Source organism: Sinohyriopsis cumingii, chromosome 4, assembly GCF_028554795.1.
Source record: "Sinohyriopsis cumingii isolate HCF-2022 chromosome 4, ASM2855479v2, whole genome shotgun sequence".
In the NCBI taxonomy this organism is placed as follows: domain Eukaryota; kingdom Metazoa; phylum Mollusca; class Bivalvia; order Unionida; family Unionidae; genus Sinohyriopsis; species Sinohyriopsis cumingii.
Window position 1 is genome coordinate 104,555,560 of NC_142964.1, and position 25,095 is coordinate 104,580,654.

The 25,095-nt window shown below is 35.1% G+C and overlaps 1 protein-coding gene across 7 annotated transcripts in view; it reads right to left on the bottom strand.

Annotated features, from left to right (window-relative positions):
• The window catches only part of LOC149801825 (uncharacterized), a 41,897-nt gene that overhangs the window by 5,290 nt on the left and 11,512 nt on the right, over positions 1–25,095 (bottom strand). For 6 of the 7 annotated variants that reach the window (XM_089956191.1, XM_089956194.1, XM_089956193.1 and 3 more), the window contains 6 exons: positions 24,443–24,478; positions 17,683–18,774; positions 16,798–16,882; positions 9,542–9,593; positions 7,123–7,251; positions 535–704 (listed from right to left, as the gene is read on the bottom strand). In XM_089956191.1, coding sequence (XP_089812317.1) covers positions 535–704; positions 7,123–7,251; positions 9,542–9,593; positions 16,798–16,882; positions 17,683–18,774; positions 24,443–24,478 — 1,564 coding nt within the window. The remainder of the gene's footprint in view (positions 1–534; positions 705–7,122; positions 7,252–9,541; positions 9,594–16,797; positions 16,883–17,682; positions 18,775–24,442; positions 24,479–25,095) is intronic. The other variant, XM_089956197.1, reaches the window with a different exon arrangement.

Consider the following 25,095-nt stretch of genomic DNA (forward strand, 5'->3'; position numbering starts at 1 on the left):
TTTTTATTCACAAGAATCTGAATCTTCATTGTTGTTCTTCCTTGCTGATTATTTACACTTTTTAAGAGGATTAATTTCATTTTGTTTTCAAATGCATCTCTTGCTGGATGTCATTCTTTAAAAATTCTATAATCTACAGTTTGATCATGCACCTGCATCACATGAAAAAATATGTGCAGTTTAAAGTATCTGAGATACTGCTGTAAAGTTAGTCTGTTTCCCTGATTAACTCCACTAATTCTAATGTCAAACCCAGATCCAAATAAATCACAGATGAACCAATTAACTGGATTTTTGGCAACAATCATTTTTCCGTAGTTTTTGCTTTTATTCTGTAAGTTTGTATTCTAAGAACATTTTCATCAGACTTAGAGCAAAATTGTAACAGTTGGCAGGTCTGTATTGATGATATTGATGACACTGCTGTCACCATCACAGAACAATGGTAACAATGTACTGTCACTGTCCAAATCAGGTACAACAAAGCAAGTATTTAAAACCATAAAATGAAGAATAACCGATTGAATTGCTTACTTTTCCAGGGACTGACCCCCAGGTTCGCCCTTAAAATCATAACCTTGTAGAGCTGGAATTTCTCTTGCTCCTTCCACCTTATCACCTGGTGTCAAATCATCCATCACTTTGTCATCTGATGTTGGGATCCTAATACCAAGACTTGCTGCCTCTTCTCGAATTCTTCGAACCTGTTCATATTATAAGAGAAAAATTAGACTGAAATCTTTCCTTCATTTCTTGCATTTACTCCTTGCATATACCATTTCAAATCAAATCTATGGCAAATACAGCTTTACAACGGAAGCTTCACATCTGAGAATTGACAAAATTCAGTGTTATGCCTGAAATGTACAAAATGTTCCTAACTGCAATTTAAGCCTGCCTGACAATTAATTAGACAGGCAGTAGAGTGGCCCCTCACTGAAAACACTCCCAGTACAATGCTGTCTGGCTGGTCACACTGGCATGGTGACAGGTCATATTAAACAGAACAATTTAGTTCCATCACTGCTACTTGTCTTATTTCACTTGACTTTAATCTTTTCCCAATGAGAACCAATTATATTAAACCCAAAAGTGTTGCTTCAAATGAGTTAACACAATGTTTTATATATAGTTTTATTTCTTACATACCAAACTTTGCTTCTAACATATCTTTGTATAATGTGACTTTACTTATAAAGCATTACACATTTATACCTTCCATAAACATCATTATGAGGGAGAACAATATAAAGGTTCCAGAGAATGCTGCATTTTGCCTGCAAAATGTGCTTTGTTGTATAGTATATAACTTTTGCTGCCACTGCAAGTTTTTGTTTCACCATCAGACTATTACATTATCGCTTTCCATTGCTTTTAACAAATATCTACTAGTTCAAAATACCACATTATTGACCTTACTGCCATTTCAGCCAGAGAGTGATACATATGTCTTGCTATATCTTAATGCTGGGGAGGAAATAACAAGCTTAACCTGAGCTGCATTCAGTAAGACCAGTGTTGGTTAACATCAGACAAATGCTAGATGAATATAATTTACGAGTATGGGCTGCCAGTCATTGGTACTTCAAAATAATAATAATAATAATAATAATAATAAAAATAATAATAATAATAATAATAAAAATAATAATAATAATAATAATAAAAATAATAATAATAATAATAATAATGAGGACTTTGTATAGCGCCTAATCTTTAGAAGCTCTAAGCGCTTTACAACATTAGACAACACCTATAACATAAAAAACATATAATGATATGATTACAAAAACAAAATTCATGAAATTAGAAAACATAAAAAAGCATGCTGAAAATATTTAAGGTAGGAAACATTATTAGGTCTTTAAGTTTGTTCTTGCAGTCGGAATAAGTGAGTTTTGAGAGCACTCTTGAATGTGATCACTGTGTCTTTGTGTCTAAGTTCAGTGGGCAATTCATTCCATGTTGCTGGGCCCTGGTATGCAAAAGAACGCTGTCCATATGACTTTGTTTTCATAGTGGGAATAATGAGTATACGATTGTCAGAAGAGGAGTGTAAGCATCTTGCTGGTGTGTACACATGGGTGAGGTCGGATAGGTATGTTGGACTAGAGTCCAACAGTGAAACGTAGCACACAGAACAAATTTTGTGTTTGATTCTGGATCGAATGGATAGCCAGTGTAAGGTACAGAGCAGCGGGGAGGTGTGCTCTGATCGTGGTACTCTAAGTATGATCCGAGCAGCTGTGTTTTGAACTTTTTGAAGTTTCTGGAGCAGATATTGAGATGAACAAGACAGAATTGAGTTACAATAGTCCAGTCTTGAAAGTACTAATGAACACACAAGTGTTTTAGTGGAAATCAACTGAAAGATATTTGCAAACTGAGCTGATGCGTCTCAGCTCAAGATATGCAGCCCTGCATATGTTCATGACATGTTGGTGCAATGTGAGAGTACTGTCCAGAGTAACACCTAGGTTTCGTATTGATTGTGTGAATTTAATGTTGGTGTTGCTGATATTTATTGTTTGAGGTAATGGATGTGAATGAGAAAGTCTTTGTGTTGGATCAGAATGGCCTCAGTTTTATCATCATTCATCTGCAGCTTGTTACATGTCATCCATGATTTCACATCAGAAATGCACCTCTCTACACCCTGGATGGTAGCATCAACATCGGTTGGGTGGTTAGATTTGTATATCTGGGTGTCATCAGCGTAAAATTGGTGAGACACTGGATGATGATCTATGACACTTGAGAGCGACTGAGTGTACAGAATGAAGAGAACAGGTCCAAGAACAGACCCCTGTGGAACACCACAACATAGTTCAACTGGGCTGGAGTGTATTCAATTTGCAGATACAATTTGTGTCCTGTTGACCAAGTAGGACTTGAACCACAGTAAGGCTGTATCATGAATGCCAAATACATGCTGGAGACGGTGAAGTAATATATCATGGTCTACTGTGTCAAATGCTGCAGACAAATCAAGGAGGGTGAGGACTGTAATCTTTCCGCTATCCAACGCAGAGTGAATGTCATTAACTACTTTTAGAAGAGTAGTTTCAGTACTGTGGCAAGGGCGATATGCAGATTCTACATTGCTAAAAAGACTGTTTGAATTTAGATGAGATACAAGCTGGGATAGAACAACCTTTCCTAAGATTTTTTATATGAATGGGAGATTAGAAACTGAGCGGTAGTTCTTTAAATCGTTATGGTCTAGTGTTAGTTTCTTCAGCAGAGGCTTTACAATGGCAGTTTTGAAAAATGATGGGAATTCCCCGGATGAGAGAGAGGTATTAATAACATCAGTTAGTGAAGGTAATACTGGATCTAAGCACTCAAGCATCAGTGATGTTGGAATTGGATCAAGTTCACATGACTTTGGTGCACTCTTCATCAGGATTGTACGTACGAAATCCATAGAGACAGGTTTAAATGCTGCTAATGGTTGCCGCTCAAATTCTGTATCCCAACTGTATGGTGACAACGAGTCAATTGAAATTGTGGTGTCAAGCTTATCTCTATTTGTACTTTGTCACGGAAGAAATTTGCAAACATGCCCAGAAGGTCGACTGGAGAGAAGGTAGTTGGAAGTGGTGTAGATTCATTCCTTGACATTAGCTTGTTAGCAATCTCGAAGAGCTCTTTGCAGCTGGAACTTTCCATGATCTTAGGGGTGTAGTGGGCTGATTTCACCAGATGAACTAACAGCTGTATGTTTGTGGTTACATTACAGAAATGCAAATAAGTGAGCAGTAGGAAAAATTAGAGTGTGTGTGTGAGGAAATGTTATAGTTCTGTATCAGCATTAATATGTTGTTTCTGAGGTGACTCTGCTCCTAATGTGTGTATGAATATTGTTCTGTGCTGGGAATCCCCTTTCAGTCTGCTGTCTGAATGACCAAAAATAGCTTGGCTATATTAAACAAGTTGGGAAACTTTTCTTTATGGTTGCTATGTGCAATTTTCTGCAACTCGTATCTATTGTCTCTTGGATATGATCTGCCAAAGTTTCACTTTCTTGAATCAGTGCCTTGCTGACTACTATGCCAGATTTCATATCTGTTCCATAATGCTGTATTTGACTCAGCTGAATCAAACGGAGGTATTTTGATGAAACAAATATCCTCACATTTTAATTTCTTTTATATTATTAATTATTGACTTTATCAGACACTTAAAAGTGCTATACAGTTTTGTAGCATAAGATCCCTCAGGACTAAATTGTTTCAGAAAAATGAAAATTGTAATCAAGTTTTTAAATGCCTGTATTTTAATTAAGCTTGGTATTCTGCCTTTTCTTCATTTAATTTTGATACCAATGAATAGGGGTTGACTGGCATACCATGTTTTTATCTATCTAACATGTACATAAGGCTTGTACTGATTATCATTTTTGGGTTTAAAATTACATGCATTTCCAATAACACTTTCCCAGCTCAACTGATCTGATAAACATCAAAACTTTAAAAATCACTATCACAATCATTATCATCAGCCAGTGTTTGCCGAAAAAAACTGTCATCTGTAGATCAATCATGCTGGGAGTCAGCTATTTCTGGTTCTCTAAGTAGCTTGTATTTTGCACAATCAGTTGTAAAACTTCCTTGATAAAGGTTCAAACTTTAACAGAAAGCTCATACCTGGGCCCAATATGCCAATCAAATTTAGTTTAACAACCATTCATGTTAAGCTTAAGTTCCCAGATATGTAAGCAGATGTCTACCTGAAAGACAGTACTATGAAAATGCAGTGTGACTTACGTCACAACAAGCACTTTTACGGGTTAACAGTTAAAGAAAAATTGTATAATGTACATTTTTATATGTGCAGCTTTAAAACTAATTTGTGGGAGGTCTTACACATCACTGCTCTACAAGTGTGCGAATTCATACAAAGTTTGCAAGATTCATGCAATCAACCACCACAGCTGCATTTCTGTCATTTTGAACAATGTACTGAAATCTTGTTTCACTCAGAGAAGTGCTTGGAGTTGGAAAACACAGATACAGTGTGACCCTGCTATAGCATGCACTATTATAACATGGATTCAGAAATAATATGAACATTTTTGTTTTCAAAGTACAAGAGATAAAGTATAAAAAGTAAATTAGCATTTTGGGGGAAGAGATCGCATATGAATTAAATATAACATGATTGTGGAGTGGCTCCTGAAATTTCATTCAAATGTATTTTTCATGTACACAAAAAAATTCTTAAAAGTATGAAGAACAATGAATAAAAAGTTTATATTTATTATCATTCTGGGGAAGAGATCACTTATGAATTCGAATATAACATGATCAGACGTGCTCCTGAAACTTTACAATTTCACCAATGTCTTGAGGTTTTGTGCCAAACATTCTCAGAAATATGAGTATCTGAATCAATGGATGGGCCTTCTGTGAACACTGATCTTAGTTTAATGAAGAAAGATGTCAGCTCATAAGAATTAACCTTATTATTACTGATCTATGAACAATAATAACATTAAGTCTTCTTTGTGTTGGTCTTCAATGCATTCTGTATACAATTGTTGCTCAAACAATATCCAACAGGTTGGGTCTATAAACTGCATAACAAATCAAGCACAAAACATGCAGTGGTTGATAAAAGATTCTCATCTGAATTTCTTAATCAATTAAGGTACATTGCTAATTATCAAAGTCAATCACAGAGCTAAAACATCTTCAAATTATGGGACAACAATTTATAAAACATCCCCAACAAAACTAAAGCTGCCAAAAAATGTGTGTGGCTTGGCACTATTATTTGATTCAATCAGTTGATAAGTAACTAATGTCATCCACTCCCTACAAACAAACATCACACCAGTGTTGACCGACAATTATTCTTGCTGTAGTCATTCAAACGAATAGGTGTAAAAGTGTTAATTAGTGGGAATTTACAATGGATAGTGGTAAACAAAAGTGTAAAGCTTTTACTGTTAAAGAGAACCTTGAATCCTTGAATAGGATTAAGTCTGGTGTTAAACAATCACAATTAGCAAGAGATTTAGGTGTAAACAAATTGACCATCTGAGGACAGCAAACATGACAGTAACAGAAAGCAGCTGAAAGTCAATCAGTTTTTTGAAAAACAATAAAGTACACTGATTCTGAGATGAGAAACTAGTAGTATGAAATTTATACAGCTACCATTTATTCACCTTGGAACTTACTGAACTGTACATGTGCTTCATCTTTCCTTAAGCAAGTTGCTGTTATTTTATTATATTGAATTCAGGCACATAAAATTCTTTCACAAAATAATTGAATACTTAAAATCTGTGTGCAAATATTTGAGGGAATTACATGTATTATGAATTCATTGCATACTGCTTTTATTAGACCCCTTCCCTGCCATTTTTTGGGTACATGCATCATTTTCTAAAGCTAACTGACTTGGTTGGTTATAGCACAGTTTGATACATAACACGGTCACATTTTGTGGAACCAGACCATCATGTTACAGTATGATCAAACTGGACTTGGTTAAATTACTGTCAATAATGTATGCCTCATGTGAATTTAGACCTGTTTACAGAACACGATGGACTAAACACACATTTCCTAAGGACAAACAACAATGACTTTTCATTCTTTGAAGAGTAACATTTAAACAACAGAACAACTTCTGCATCTGCTTTTATTAGACCACTCAATGCCATTTTTTTGGTGCATGCATCATTTAAAATTACTGAGCAAGCAATAAAAGGACCAAGTTTTCATCTCAGTCAAACAAATGATTACATAAATCTAACTACAGTTAAAATCTGCATCTATTGTCAGCTCTTTTAGGATGAAAATAGAGTAAATGTTGATTCTTGTAAACATAGTTACAGTATGGTATGAATTAAAATACAATAATAATACAATAACCAATATCATTATCGCAAAGTGATATTAAATATGACAATAATCTTTTGTAAATATTGGTTCTTGATCCCATTTAAAGTGATACATATTTGTCTTCTTTGAGAATTACACAGTACACACTGCATTAAGCAAGCCAATTATTTTCCCACAAAATAATTTCTATCCAAACACTCTCTTTTTTGAAGGACATTGCCTACTCAAATTTTATTCAATAGTGGAAGCAGTGCTTAAAACCAACCTGCTCTGATATGTACTGAGTTTTAGCCTCATCCTCATCTTTTTCGGAGACCTCTTTCTGGAGTCTGAATATCATGTTCTTGAGGGCCTCCAGGGACCCAGGCTGGGCTCCACCCGTCAGGGAAAGGGTCTGAAAGGTAGAGGAAATAGAAAATTACCAGCCTTCTCATTATCTTTCGAAGTACCCAGCCAAAATATAAAAGTATATGACAGGGTCAATGTCACATTGTTAACAAAAAATGTTGTAAAAGAATAGAACTGCAATGTTACAGTTTGCAAAAGCAGGTTTTTAAGCTGCCTGCTAGCTGCTAATGATAACATTACTTATACATGAGTGTTCATTACAAGTAAAATTTCTTAATTTGTATAAATCTATGCCTGTAACTGTCTCAAATATGACATGGAACGAAGAGTCAAAAACTAATTACATGTATGTCCTTGATTATCTATTAAAAAGGAATCCCTTTTTGAGGAATCTTTTTCTTCAAATTTGAGTTCACAGAAAACTGTACATATTCATGGCAATAAATACTCAAACAAACCTCTCATGATATTATCGAGGTAGGACAATGAACTGTACTTAAATCTTCCATGACTATTCAACAGGCTTCATATTGGCATAACCTGTCATAACAATCAACCCTGCTAACTAGCTGATATAACTGTTCCAGCATCCAAGCCAATTTCAAAGATAGAGAGTGTGTGTGTGTGATTTAGATTTTTAACATAGCTTTAACAATTTTCCAGTTATATTGCTACAATGTCTGCAGTGTAGCAGTTTAAAGTGATGTGTAGCTCGCAGATATCATGCCGCAGACTTGTAGCATTATGTCCCACCTGGTCACATTATCCTGACACCAGGCCGACCAGTCCTAACACAGACCTCTTAATGCTGAGTGCCTAGCAAGCTGTTAATACCATTTTTAGAAGTCTTTGGTATAACTCGGCAGGGCTGACACTCTACAAAGCTAGAGAAAGAAATACTTGACTTTTTGATTTATCTACATATTTCCTGGTCAAGTCTTATCCAAATGTATACATAGCAATTTTAATATAGTGAACTGTTTCTTTCTCAGCCCATGTATACATGTCTTGTGTTATCCTTGCTCTGTCTTGCTGCTTAAGCAATGATTATTAAAAACACTAAAAACAGAGTTAATAAATGAGTTATACAAATAAGTAGTTTGGATAGTCATTGGAAATTTATGCAATACTCATCATCCTACAAAAAGGTTGTAATTTTTACACATGTAAACATCTATAAAATCAGTATCTGTGTAAACAAACATCCAAATTACTTCCAGCATATTATTTCATTTACATGCTTTTTGCAACCAAGGTGGGTATATAAGAAAGCTTGCCAGTAGATTCCCAATGGTAGTTCTTCCTGGGTTTTCCTGGGTTCTTCCTCCAACACTTATACTGGCCTATCATATGCTGAGAAAATATGTTAAACCCACAGCAAAAACAACATGCTTTTTAATGTTTTATAGCAGTAATAATATGTTAAAATCAATGTTCACCATAAATGCAAAACTACCTTAAAAAAAAAAAAATACAGACAAACCATATCATCATAGAGGTTTCTTTAAATCTATTCCCAGGCTGGGAAATAAATTAAATTCTTAGTTTTAGATATAACTTATTCGTACATCTTGTGCTAACCAATGTGCATGTCCAGGCTGGTTTTTTTAATAATTATGTACAAAAAACATGACACTGTGGAATTACAAAAAAAAGCAGGATGAAAAAATTAATGGTAATAAACTTTAAATATTAAAAAGTCTCTTCTGTCAGGTGCTAGGTGCGAGGTTTTAGAGCACTCTTCGAAGATATCATGGTATCAGTTATCACTGCATCTAAGCACAAAAGGCAGTTCATTCCAGGTAGCTGGGACCTGATATGCAAAGAACAGTATCCATTGGAATTGGCTTTAACTGTGGGAATAACAAGAACATAGGTGTCAGAAGAAGTGCACAAGTTTCTAGAAGGGGTGTACACAATGTGAGGTAAGACTGATATTTGTACTGTTGGCAGTGAACAAAATGTTGTATGAGAAGAAATTTTGTGTTTGAATCTGGAGCAAATAGGAAACCACTCTAAGGATAATAGTACTAATACAAAACAGCATCATGATGATCCAAAGATGTTTTTACCTAAATTATTCAACATGGACAAATCTTACAATGTGCATCAAATAAAATAATTCACAGCTTGATTAATGCATAAATATCTGTCAGCTTTAAGTCTAATGTTCAGACTGGAAAATGCATTGAGTTTACAATAGGTTTGATCAAACTATATTGTTTTGGTTAATGTATAATGTGTACATGTTTAGAATATTGGGTACCTATTGACCTACATCATCAGTACCATCAATGGAAAGTTTAAACCTCTACAACAATGAGTATACAACTTACTCCATCATTTAGGGGATTCTGATTTCCATTGTCTACCTTCACTGGTTGTTTGCTGAAAAAGAAATCATATGAAATGTTTTGAATTAAGCCACTAAATAAACAAATTTGTAATTTTTTCAATCATCTCCAAAATAAATTAAAAATTGAAATGACATCTCAGACTTTATGGATTTAAATGTTTCTGTATTAAAAGACAACATAAGTACAGTAAACCATCATAATAAAGCACTTCAGTACATCATAGTCTTTCATAAAACTTGAGGACAGCCATGGATCCTATGACTGAGATAACTATATTTTTTCACATTTAATCTACATCAGTATAAGACAAGCTTGTTATATTAAGGCATTATTTTATGGCTCCCTTTAACAGCAGTAAAGGGAAGGTGGGGTGTGTGATTATAATACATGGTACTTTATTATGGCTCCTTTCATCAGCAGTATAGTGGGAGTCCATTGTAATACATGGCACTCTTTTATGCTTACTTAAACAGCAGTATAGTGGAGTCCATTGTAATCCATGGTACCCTTTTATAGCTCTCTTCAACAGCAGTATAGTGGGGGTCCATTGTAATACATGGCACTCTGTTATGGCTTCCTTAAACAGCAGTAGTGGGGGTCCACTGTAATACATGGCACTCTTTTATTGCTTCCTTAAACAGCAGTAGTGGGAGTCCACTGTAATACATGGCACTCTTTTATAGCTCTATTCAACAGCAGCATAGTGGGAGTCCATTGTAATATGTGGCACTCTTGTATGGCTTCCTTAAACAGCAGTAGTGGGAGTCCACTGTAATACATGGTACTCTTGTATAGCTCTCTTCAAAAGCAGCATAGTGGGAGTCCATTGTAATACATGGCACTCTTTTATGGCTTCCTTAAACAGAGGTAGTGGGAGTCCACTGTAATACATGGCACTCTTTTATTGCTCTCTTCAACAGCAGTATAGTGGGAGTCCATTGTAACATATGGCACTCTTTTATAGCTCTCTTCAACAGCAGTATAGTGTGGGTGGAGCCCATTGTAATACATGTGCACTTTTATAGTTCCCTTCAACAGCAGTATAGTGTGGGGTTCATTGTAAACTATGGTACTCATCTATAGCTCTCTTCAACAGCAGCATAGTGGGGGTGGAGCCCATTGTAATACATGTACACTTTTATAGTTCCCTTCAACAGCAGTATAGTGGGGGTCCATTGTAAAATATGGTACTCTTTAATAACTCCCTTGAGCAGCAGTATAGTGGGGGTGGAGCCCATTGTAATACATGTACACTTTCACAGCTCCCTTCAACAGCAGTATAGTATGGGTCCATTGTAATACAGTCAAACCCGGTTATCTCGATTACGTCGGGGGTGTAAAAAAATCGTCGACATAACCGGGTCCCGAGATATCCGGGTTCATAAAAACCGGTAATTTTAAAAATGTCCTTGAGCATTACTCCTGTCTCTTGCTGGTGTTTACTGGAATCCCCTCCCACTGCATGTTACAATAAAATAAACAAAACGCTTAATTGATAATAAAATGAAATGAACTAACCTGGTGTTGTTATCATTTATTCCTTTTTTATCATCATAAGTAATTTATTAAAGAAAAAATATATCTATGAACTCCTTATATCACATGTAGCGTATGCATTCATTACTGTAGTGTGCATCACTTATGTCAGATAACACACGACGCATTTTTATAATTGATGTGAATATTGAAAAACAAATCATGTTTGGTTGTACTCCGAGGTTTGAATATGTTATCAGATTGAAAAATGGATCAAAGAAAATCACAAACGAGAGAGTGAGAGAGAAACATCCACCGATTGCTTTCAGGCACCCGCCATTCACGCATAATGCGGTGTTAGGTGCAAAATAACCAAGATTGTATTATATCCAGGTTAATATATGACAGTATCTCGCAGATAAAGATCAATAAATGTTTTTGAAAATACATGTACATGTACATGTACATTGACTGTGAGTGCAAATGACACTCCTTTCGCTAGCATGGGTTACAAAGAGTATTTATTAAAGCAAGTTAATGTTGAGTAGACTACTTACCCCGCAGCCATCAATGCGAGTTTGTATCAATTATGATTCCAGATGGCAAATAAATAGATGCGCGGGTGGTGAATAAACACATCCGGTAGCGAGCAGTAAACTAATTCTTTGAACTTACCGGCAGGATATCAAATACAAAGGTTATTTTATTGCAAAGCAAACCGGAAACTGGAAACTGACTTTTGATTCTTTCAAGTGTGCCGATTCTTATTTTCTTTTCTGTTTTTCTTTTTGCCGACTTGGGTTCCCCTTTACTGGTATTCACAGGAATTTTGAAAATAAATTAAAACAATGGAAGCCAATTTTTCTGCCAGACATAAATAAGATATATTACAAATAAGAAAACAAAACAAAATTAAGAAGACCTCAAACATGAGAACTAAATTATGGGGCCTCGACTGCCATTGTATAGAAGCCAAGTGCCTGAGATTATCCATTCGCGTGCATATATACGAGCATATATATAGGGTGATATTCTGCCTAGAAATATATCTGTTCTGTTTATTTTCTGTTGACAAGTACATGTACAGTATATGCTGTTTCATGAGAGAGAAAAAAATGTTCCAAAAGAGAAAGCTTTCAAACCAAAACATTGAACTGAAGTATGAAATTTTGTTACAACTTGAAAAAGGCGAAAAGTGTGCTGATTTGGCAAACAAGTACAACATTCCATCAAACACTATTTCAGGCTGGAAGAAAAATGCTGATAAAATCAAAACTACTTATGAACTTGGACAATTTGGTCCCGATAGAAAGAAAATGCGTTCCGCAAAGTTTGATGATGTCGACGAGGCAACACTAAAATGGTTTAAAAACGTCCGTGCCGAAAATATCCCAGTAGATGGCCCTCGTATCCAGCAACAGGCTGAGAAATTTGCAAAAGACTTGGGACACCAAACATGGAAAGCATCACATGGCTGGTTAGATCGTTTCAAACAGCGCAATAATATATGTTTTAAAACCGTGTGTGGAGAGAGTGCATCTGTTTCAGATGTGGCTGTTAAGGAGCCTCAATCAGAAATAGGTCTTGAAACGATGGCTGATGAGATTGCGGACTCCATAGGCATTGCTCGGGATGAATTTTCTAATTATGTTCACGTGGATGATGATGCCAATGCCTATGGTGAACTTACTGATGAGGAAATAATCCAATCGGTGACAACGAAGCAGATACAATCATGCAAGCAAGATGATGATGATGATGATGATGATCAGCCTATCACTATCCCAAGCTACAGTGAAATGGCTGAATGCATTAAAAAAATGAAATTGTTTGTGGCAAGTGTCGACGGTGCCGAGCATATGTATGAAAACGTAAGTGCTTTTGAATCGTTCGTTACAAATCAGCACCGGAGTAAACAAAAGCAGACTGATATTACTTCATATTTTCTACAAAAATAATGTAGTGCACATTATGATATGTTTATGTACTTGTGTGTTTTATAGATGTATAGATTCAAAATGAAAAAAGTATTCATTTTTTTTATTCATATATAGTATGCGTTTATTGTACATGTACGTGTAGGTAATTTTACCGTATATTTTTGTATTTCCACTACATTATGTTCAGTTTATAATTCCTAGATATTTTGAAAATATTGCTGACATGTTTGGCTATTTTGTCATAAAATGCTATACAATAAATCGTCATGATATTACGTGCATATGGAGCAATTTCATGACCTGAATATTCAGCCGATCAGCACTTTTCCGTCTGCACATTAATTATTAATGTGTACATGTACATAATATTTCATTACTTGTATCTCCTTGATTGTTGTTTCTTGTATACATGTACTTCGGAACATAATTCATATCTGAAATGTACCTTAAGAAATAAAAGGGAAATGATAAAATACACATGTAGCTGACATCTAAGATTCTGCGTTTTCGTAAAATAAAGTTACATTGTAATTTGTACACACTCTTGTCTTTGTGAATCCTTGAATATTTTATGTAGTGAACATGATATATTCTTAATAAACTAATCGATTAAGCTACTCTTACGAACCAAAAATAGAAAGAATATGAAATAAACATGTGACTACTGCCGTAACGGACCAAAATTGTGCCTGAAAATCGATCGCTTTTGCTGACTATTTCTTGTACAATTTCTGTGAGATTGACGTTAAAAAGTTGCATTTCGTCGAATTAAGCGGGTCCACATGTTACTTCGGACCGAAACTTATGCCCGACATAACCGGGTTATCGACTTAACAGAGGTCGAGATAAGCGGGTAAAAAATAGCATAACAAAGAAGAATTTTTTCGGGACCGGACCAAAACGCTCGACATAAGCGGGTTGTCGAGATAACCGAGGTCGAGATAAGTGGGTTTGACTGTACATGTACACTTTAATAGCTCTCTTCAGCAGCAGTATAGTGTGGGTGGAGCCCATTGTAATACATGTACACTTTCATAGTTCCCTTCAACAGCAGTATAGTGTGGGGTCCATTGTAAAATATGGTACTCATCTATGGCTCTCTTCAACAGAAGTATAGTGGGGGAGAAGCGAATTGTAATACATGTACACTTTTATAGCTCCCTTCAACAGCAGTATAATGGGGGTCCATTGTAATACATGGTACTCTTTAATAACTCCCTTGAGCAGCAGTATAGTGAGGTCCAATGAAATAGATGGTAGCACATTAATAAATATCCTGGCCTTTGCAAGAATGTGAATAAATTAATAAATGTAATCTATAAACTACTTTCATTGAAAGGCCATGTAGCAATATACAGTTGCTGTATATAATCTTCTGAAACATGTGTTTCATGGAAGATGGTGTCCTGCCTTCATCTGTGTGTTGATGTATCCAACCTTATATTTCACTTGCAAAAACTTTAACTCTGAATTTTAACTTTAAGCTGACAAAAGCTACCTCAAAAATACATAACACTTAATGAACATGCATTTCCTTGTAAAGTAAGATGCCAATCAGGTTCCCAAACAAGTCTTGGAGGATTATACCAGAAGTTAGTTCTTGTATCTTAATATGGGCTAAGGCATCATATTTTGTATTCTTGAGTTATTATGTACAGTCAAACCCACTTATCTCAACCTTGTTTATCTTGAGAACCCATATATGTTGAGCATTTTAGTACAGTCCCGAAAAAAATAGTTCCTTGTTAAGCTAATTTTTCCCCGCTTATCTCAACCCTGTTAAGTTGATAACCCCATTATACTGGGCATAAGTTTCAGTCCGAAGTAACATATAGACCTGCTTAATTCGACAAAATGCAACTTTTAATGTCCATCTCAAAGAAATTTTACAAGAAATAATCTGGCATTTCTGCTTTACAGGTACCTCATACTGGCAAGGATGGAAAAAGTCTGTACAAGAATAAATTTTACTGGTACAAATATTAATCAATCAATCTCATCAATGCATGGTTTATCACTTGCACAGTGTGAAGAAAATTATATTGTAAACAATACTTAAGAGTAAGGAAACTGAATTTCTGACCTTTACAGAAGCTGCATTCAAAATAGACATTATCATATGTCAACATCAACAATAAAGTTCAACCCTTATCTGTAACACAGAAAATTATCAGTTTAACATCATTAAATGTAGCTAGAATTACCTAATTTGTTTTATACATTATACTTAAAATGAATTCAGTAATAGGTAATGTGTTTCATGCTTGGTGCGAGTGCAAGTCTTCAACTTCAGCATGGGTAGATCACATGACACAATAATCTATAAATAGAAACCCTCAAAATTCAAAACCAAGCTGGGGCCTCCCCTTCGAAAAGAACCCCAAACAATTGGTTATTAATTTGTTTTGAACAAGAGTAAATAAAAGCACCAATGGTATTGTTAAAAAAAATCCATAGCACCCAGTATCTTTTTAATGAAGTTATCGATCGCTATGCCACAATTACATATTCTTCAACACAAACGGAATGAAGAAGAAAGCAACTGATAAGATTAACATCTATGAAACTGAAATTGGAGTGCTTTCATTTGTATTGTTTTTATCTTGAATATCAAAGTCTTGCAATGCATCAAAGAGATTAGCCGACTATCCTTCTGGTAATGTGTTCTTGCCCACGGTCATTGACCAAAATCGACAGGGATATGGGACTACAACTGTATGAATGGAATAAGTTGGCTTCTTACAGAATTTGATGTTGAGACAGTTAACTTTAAAGACTTGAAATACAATTTACAGTTTGTCAGTATATGATTACTGACAGTCTCGTCTTTTTCTGGTACAGAGACAAATTTCATCGGTAAAAACCGGCATATACCAGTGTAAAGGAACCTCAGATGTTCAACAAAAATGATTAATTTTTCACACACAATATTGGTCTGTTACATTTTGCTACTAGTCACAAGTCAACTCTAACAAAAGAAATACATGCACTTTTAAAAATAGTATGGTACTACATGTACATGTACTTAAATTGGTCACAGTTTTGAACAGCATGAAAAATCATTGTTTTGCTGAGGCTACCAAATGGATGTGGCTATTCACAGGGAAATAGAAACAACTTTAAACTACTGACATTGTTGCAGTAACTTATGTGTTGTAAAAATATTTGACTTGTTTCTTAATCTCATTTAAAAGACCTCCAATCTTCTTTTTCTGCAACCCCGCATGACTGAATTAATATTTTTATTGTGCATTACAAATGCCATTTGTTTTAGAAACAAAACTTCTCATTTTGGTACTTCAGATGCATAACCATTGTTCTGCAGTAGATTTGTCAACTAAACCCTGATATCTCAGGACCCGGTTATGTCAACAATTTTTTGACACCCCCAATATAATCGAGATAACCATATTTGACTGTACTTACATACCATGACACAAACCAAGTGGTGTGGGGGACGGATGTAATTTCTCTAGTACCGACCCTAGGGCAATTGTTCAATTACAAGGCTTTTTTTTTAAGTCCAGCATTCACACCTCATTTGTGTCTTACAGTTGTATAAAATTGGGAAAACATAATGACTAAATATGCATAGTCAGAGCCATATATATTGATTGTCCAACAAAGATACAAATTAAAAGTAATCACCCTGAATTAAGCTTTGCCAGCAAAATGCCGACAATGAGAACTAGAGACTCATGAATTTAATTTAATAAGGTGTTTATTTAGCATTATGATGGGTAAACAAATAACAGACAATAGTAGTGACAAGATTACTTTGCTTTGGTCAATCTTTTAAAGTGATTCAAAAGTTCTTACAAAGGCGGCACAGTAGATTTCTCCCAAGGTCTGTCTCCCTCAAGTACCACATCTGTGTCAGGACTGTGAGGTCGAGCCAAATCCCCTGAAATTAAAAGCTAAATGTACACTGTTTCAGAATACCAGATACAATGAAAGTAATTAAATTGTACACCAGGGGACAACAATTCCCAAGCTACATAGCTTAGACAGCAAAGAATCGTTGGGCAAGTGAAAATTCGCTACATAATGGGTGAAACAACAACAGTTTACATGTCATTTTTCCTATGTTACCTTGATGGACTAGTAGGCCAAACATGGAATCATCACCCCCTTATGCATAATTTTGATATGTGTGACACATAAGTCCTCTGTAGATGGAACTCAAGCACGGATTGGGATACAAGCCAGCGTGATTACAATAGACCAAATAACAATCAAAATATGTCAATTTATTGTCTCACCTAAGACAAATGATAATATAAGCTTGATGATACCCTGCTACTTTGACCTTGATCTCCATATCCAAATTATTGCTTCATTTATAATCCCTTCCAAACATTTCTAAAATTTCAATGAACAGTTTTTAAGAATTAAATTTGTGACCTTGTCCTTCAACATCTGACATGACATCACAGGCCTAAAGATATTACACTTGTGTGCAAACTGACATGAAAACCAATCCTAGCCCCAGAGAAAAGAAGATGCAAGAAAAATTCTGAACAAAATGATGGACAATTCCTGGAGATTTGTAATGCAAATTCATGTCAAAGATATCTATTTTCACCAAGAAATAAGAAGAAAAAATCTGGATAATATGAAAATGGAAGTTGGTGATTTTATACAATGTACATGTAATATGCAGTTATTAATATCCACAAAATTATTGAAAAATGAGAACATTACCTGGTGTAATTGGGCTCGCACCTGTGATGTCACTTTTCACAGGAGGGGAAATACCATTAGTTAGGGCATCAGTGTCCATGCTAGAACATCTAGGCCCATTTTTACCATCGAAGTGATCATCTCCCTTCATAGGAGACAACAAAGCGGATGTTTGTGCCTGAAGCTCCTGTAGCATGTTTGATACTGTAGCTTTCCGTCTTGCTGGTGACCTTGACTTGCTTTTTCCTTTTAATGGTGACAAAAGAACACTCTGTCCATCACCAACTAGGTCTCGGAAACTCAGACCAGGAGGTGATGCACTTGAGTTACTATTAAATGAATCTTGAGTATTTGTGATAACTGGGAGAGGTCGAAGTAGATCTTCAAATATCAGCTTTTTCACAGGTTTGGTCGATATAACGCTTGTAATATCGGAGTTGTCAATGTCATTTATCCAGCTTGGAGGAGGCCGCGTGCTTGTATAATTTCCATGATTCCATAAGGAGTCATTGGTGCTGGACACATCCATTGCATCCACCCAGCTGGGCGCTTTACTGGATGATGTGTCTGAATCCATCCAGCTAGGAAATGGTCTCATTCTGTAGCCTGACTCATACAAACTCCGCTCTCTTTGCAAAATCGATGGTGACACAGAGCGGCTCCTTTCACGTGCTTTTCTATCAGGTGATCTGACAGTTGTTCTAACACCTGTTGTGTCTGTAAGAAGGTCTGATACATCATCACTATCATCTAAGTTGCTTCTCACAACAGTTGCTCCATGATCATGGAAAGTAACACGAGGAGTTGTCTTGCTCTCTGCTACCCCTGTGCTGACCTGACTTTCCAGATTGTGACCCAGTAGGTCATGACTAAGCTGAATACTGCTCATAGTTTTGGCTCGTCGTGTGCGGGCTGTACGATAGGAATAGACATGATTGCTTGATCTTTTCTCGCCAGTGCCAGAACCTTTGTAGCCCTGAACTGGATTCATGGACAACAAGGTTTCAGTATTAAAACTTCCAACATCACTGGGGCATTCAGTCTGCACAGGATTCAAGCCATCCTGGCCAATCTTATCCAGTAATTCTTGGGATTTATTAAGAGCATCTTCCACTGTAACGAAAAACAAAAATGACAGAACACCAAAGGAAGTTCTATAGGTCTCAAACAGCTGTAAAAGATTATTTTCTGGGCTAATAAAATTAGTCCATCTTTTGACTCATTAAAGATGAACCTATTTTGCATCTTTATAAAAGTGCTAGTTATTTTGGACAAATTCACCTTTGAATGTATGAAGTGTTTATTAAATTCTTACAGTATACTATATTTTAAGTGGCATCTACTTTATCTTATTAAATGGTAACTTACTTCAAAGCCTGATGCAAGGCTGTTTCGTAGTATATATGCACTGGCTGCCAATTACAAAAACTGAAAAATCTCATCTGGTTGCCAATTACCACAACAGAAAAACCTCATCTGGTTGCCAATTACTACAACTGAAAAAAATCTCATCTGGTTACCAATAACTACAACCGAAAAATCTCTCTGGTTGCCAATTACTACAACCAAAAAATCTCATCTGGTTGCCAATTACTACAACCAAAAAGTCTCATCATGGTAGTTCAAGACAACCTACTGCAACTATACTGCCTCTTATTTGTAAAGCTGCACCAATGTCAATTTTTGCCGATTATGCCGATACCGCGTATAGCCAATTATTAAAATTGCCGATACTGATTATTTCAAGAAACCGTCTAGCATTTGATTGACAAGTAAACCATGCCCTATTTTTGTTATAACTAACAATGCCTAAAATGGGTGTGGATTTATGTTAACAGTTCAAATATGGTCTCAAGCTACCATACATGTGATAACTCTTTTCCACATTTTATATCCCACCTTATTTCTTATTGTTAATTCATATATGCAAATAAAACTCTTTACTAGATAACATATTTATTCCGAATTAGTTTTTTGGCAACACATATGCTCTGTGATATGTTTCTTCATTCCTTCTTTTAATTTAATGATGGTAATCAATGCTTATATATATACGGTAGAGTAATGCCAGGTCAAGTTGACTCATGTAAGTTTCATTGGTGAGAATGGAGATCATTATTTGCTTGTCGAGAAAAAAATCTACAGCATTCAGTGATTATTCCTGGGATTTAGGAAGCAGTTCACTAACAAACAAAGCATGCAAAGTGCAGCAAAAATAAATTTCTGAACTCCTAGTTGATGGAGATGTAATTTGTGAAGCTAGTCATAAAAATGGGGGGGGGGATTTAATTCCTGAATGCGTGAAATTGATGGTCGCATCATGTGTCACTTATCTTACATTGCAGAGTACGATCATAGGGTTTAAGTATTAAAATGTCATTATCTAAATAAGGTTTCTTACAAAACTATTATTTGGAAAATAATATACATAATATAGACTTGCTTAATACCTGATGTTTCTATTAAAAAAGAGACTGTAGGAAAGTAAATATTTTACATTTGATAATGCATTTATTTCAGGTGACAACAGTTAGACCTATGCACTAATGGTGATGCACAATGCAAAGACCATGAAGTAGTGCAAAACAGTCATGTAATGATTTATTTTGTAATATTATGGCTGCATTGCTTGTTGTCAATAAAGTAATATCCCATCTTTTTCAATTTTCATTGCCTATTACATTAATAGTCTTGGAAAAATATTCACTACTTATTCTGGCGACATTTTTTGAAAATTGACAACAAAATATTGAGATTGGCAATTTTTTTTTTGCGACAACTTTTTAAAAGTTATGTGTATGCTGGAAGTTCAGCAGCCACACAAGGCCTCATTTGGCTGGTTGGCTGCTGTGATTGGGATCAGTGCATGCATGGTAATGATAATTTGTTGTGACCAAACAATCAGTGGTAGTTTATAGCAAGCATGTTAAAAAGTATTTACTTTTAAGAATATACTGTCTTTCAATTAACCCCCAAATCAAATATTTATTCCTTAATTTCCACTATTTAATTATGATTTAAAATTCAAGCCATGTCAAGATGAATGTTATGACTGATTTCATATTTTGGAAATTTGTTTACATCGGCACCGATTATTTCTGTTGATACCGATTATGAGTATGGCCGATTAATCGGTACAGCTTTACTTATTTGCTGTATATATTTTATTACAGGTAAAGTAACCAAGGAAACAAATGAGCTTATAATTCCTAAAAACTGTTCCCTTTACCTTTCCTGAGAGAAAATAAATAGATACACTGTGATTAAGAAATAATGTCTTCTCTACATTTCCAAAATCCTTTCATCGTAAGACATTAAAATGAAAATCCACCACCAATTACACCACAGAAATTATATACATTAAATGTTAATATCAGCTATACGTAAGATAAGAATCCACTGCAAAATACTTTTTCAACTATACAGCAGAGATCTGATTAAACAAGAATTTCAAATTTACTTGGAATGAGGGATTTTCAGAAGTGCACAAGATTTAATAATATCATAAAAGTATAAGACAAAGAAAGAAATAATGGTTCTAGTACTGTACAAGTAGCTGCAGTGTTTACATGAAAAAGATGTTAAAGATGATAGGGTGGTATGTAAAATAAAGCTTTTAACATTAGTTTGTTTATGTATGATGCAAGTTGATCAGTAAAATCCAAAGGTTATGGGTTAATATTCATCCAGGCCTGACCAGGTCGGCTGCATTGGCGTGTCCTTAGGAAAGTACTTAAGCCATGGTATAGTCAATGTGTTAAAAGTGCAGTTAAATCCAACTATCTTAAATCCAGCAACTATACAGGGTCTAGTCTAGAATTGAACATTTAGGGTAATATTCCCTCCTGATTTTAATAAAATACAAGGTATTTTTGGAAAATAGGTTGGATTCCATGAAGAAATAAAGGTAGGCCTTGAAAATAAGATGCAGAAGTTTCACGCATTCAGTTGATCTTTATGGGGTGTGTTTTTTGCAAAAGTTAAATCAATAATGCAATTCAAAGACCCTGAATAGACTCTAAATACTTGATGTATCTGATATACAGTTAAGAAAGGATTGAGTGCAATATATCTTTTTCCAATATACATATACATATACAAAGTAAATAGTTTTCAATGGAACCCAATTTGCAGGAAAGGTTCTGGAACTTTTTCCAAGTCTGACAGTATGAGAAATAAATCTGACACAATACAGATACAGTATTCCAAGCTGTGGAATGAGATGTTCAGGGTTTAAATATCTGTGTAAATATGGTCACACATAGCCTGTATTTTGTTATCTTATGAAGTGTGTGAGTCTGTGGTGATAAAAATCTGAGAGACCTATATGCTATACAGAAGTAAGATCACAAAATGCATATGAAATAAGATGTAAAAGTTACAAACTTTGCTTTTTTTTGAATACTGTAATATCACTAATTCTCATGGGTTACCACACTTTTCATTTATATATAAGCTGCCTATGCACATTTCCTCTGAAAACATTTTGAACCATCTAAGATCAATTAACAATCCAACAACTCAAAATATCAGTTTTTGTTTCTGCTTAAATAATCTTTGGGTCCATATCTCCTTCTTATTTCTCTGCTACCGATTTCAGCTGATTTTTATTCAAAGACCCAAAAGGCATCATGGACTAACTTGGATCTATTTAATACCTTATAAAACATTCCACATTTGGCCTTAATTAAACTCTCCACATTAAGACAATAAGGTAATCAATTAACAGCTTGTTGTGTACATGTTAGCCTATTAAGCAAATTACATCAATGCACTGTTATAACATTTTCAGTCCCCAGCAGACTGGTCACCACTGGTTTCTGTATTGGGGAACAAAATTAAACATGTCAAACTTTTAGGAAAAGTCACCCAGGTACCCATCGATCCTAATGATCGGTGACCCGGGTACCCAATCAAAGGGAAAATATTAAATGTCAATCTGAATTGCTTTGTTGTAAGTTCATCAATGCAATGCCAACTCCTTGAGAGGTATAAGCATAATTATTACTAATATGAGTGGCAAAAGAGTGCAATCTGAACATAAAAAGAGTAATCTATATATTACATGCCGTATTTACAAGAAACCGTATGAAAAACATACATTTGCTTTTGCTCTTTTGCTACTTACCTGCATCTGCAGTTAGTTAAAATTCTTGTCACAAATTGGCTCAATCGCGTACATTAGTAGGAGAATACAGACACAAAATAAAATGATATGTTATTTATACACAACATTTACTTTAGTCTACATCACATGTTTAGCTTTCAATGAAAGATCATAAAGTCCACAAATTCTGAATACCGTATTATATCATTGTCAAATTCCTCATTCAAAATTTGTAAAGTGCTGTTTCTTTGTATTTTTCCTGATGCAACATGTTTCTTCAGTTTAACAAAATCCCTCTCATATTTTTTTGTCACATAACATTCATGAGTCAAATAAGGCCTCTTTCACTTAATATTTGGTGCCATGTTTTTTTTTAAATATAGACTGGTGTGCTATGTAAGTGTGTATCAACCTATAATGAATCTGTGACATGTTGTTTTAATTGTTTCTTGGAAATGTGTCTTGTACAGTTACTATAAACAGAAAATAAGGAAACTGTTTGACATACATAGCCAAATGGTAGCACACACAGAAATATAAGATCAGTAGACAGATGTCTATAATGGATAAATATCAAGTGACATGAGCCTTGAACTGCACGCATTGTTCTGTGTCTCAATCTTAACGTCACCAGATATAATCTTTCATCTGAACTTGGAAACATGTTGTTTTGATGGTTTTTTTTCTTTCTTTTACGTGAACTAAACAGGTACCCTATATTCAATTTTATTACAATTGTTTTTCAATCTTGATAGCATCTTCACACATTGATGGGCTCTGAACATGTCTGTTGTTGACAATGATTGCTAATTACATTGAGTAATGGGCTGATGCTCACGTTTTTTGTTTACTTGTGGAATGATGACATCTAAACCAATGGGGATTAAATTTGATTTTTTTTAAGCACTCTTAAGTCACTGTGTTAATGCCATACTCATTAGAAGGTACTGACGGTGCAACTTTATAGACAATGTTCTAAGGAAGAGATCATACACATATACCTTAACAACTGATTAATCAGTGTTGTTTGTTGTGTCGACTACCTTTGATGCTGAGCACAGTGTAAGTGGTTGATCTTGACTGGTATTTGATTCTGGCTCATACATGTGGTAGCACTGTTTTAACCACTGAAGCAACCACCAGTTGTTGTCAACATAGTTTTGTTCCAATGTATTCTTTATTTTGGGTACTCGTAAAGGTTAATCCATGAAATTAAATACCTACAAATATGCAAACTTTGACAGGCAAAACCATGAATTTAAGTACCCACAAAAATGTCTTCTTTTACAAAATCACAAAAATTGAGACCCATGATAATAAATGATACATAGCAAATTGCAATTTTATCTGCATTTTTGAACCCTTTTTCACATAACCTGAAAGATCCTCTCAAGGTTTTATCCACACAGCATCGCACAGTGCAACAGACTGGTGAGCATGTGGCATGATGTGGATGATCTGGCATGGGCTCTTAGACATAAACACAGCAAATATTATTCTACGTCAATTGTTTTGGATGACTACATTTATCATGACAGCCACAAATGTTAGTATGAAGTACATACCATGCAACATGTATTACATACATGCTCAATATATCATACAGAAAATATAAACAAAATATAAAAAAGCTACACCTCAACAGTTCAATGCATACATGTGCAACACTCTTACCCTCCTTTTTTGTTTTCTTCAAATGGCTTTTCCTAACTATAAAGGAAATATTAGTGTATATAAAAACTGATATCATTATAAGGCAGTGGTTCCAAAAGTGAGCAGTACTGCCCTCCACGGGGGGGGGGGGGGGGGAATTACCGAGGAGGGCGCTAATGCTGAATAACACTTTTTACATGGTAAGGTACGGGGTGCTGAGGATAACCAAGGGGGCGGTGGCCCGAAAAAGTTTGGGAACCACTGTTATAAGGGATAGCATAAAGTGTAAAAAATTTACATTCATAAAATCACAAAGTGTAAATCTTGCACACTGGAAATGTAAGGAAAAAGTAAAATAGAGCATTAACAAGTTATTCTTATTAGTGCTGAACATATTTTCTTTTTCAACAGTCTGTGACCTAGCATGGCTAAATTGAGTATAGATTAAATATGAACACATGGAGAGAGTGAATATTTCTAAACATGCAAATTTAATACTGAGACACTATCAATCTTTTTGACTGAATATTCACAGATATTTGATTCCAGATAAAAAATCTTTAGATTGGATGCCTATTGATAAATCATGCCAAAAGGTCTGTCCCAAAAGTTCAAATATTGATAAACGTGTGAAAAATTTACATAATGGTATGAAACTCTTAATTGGGCCATTT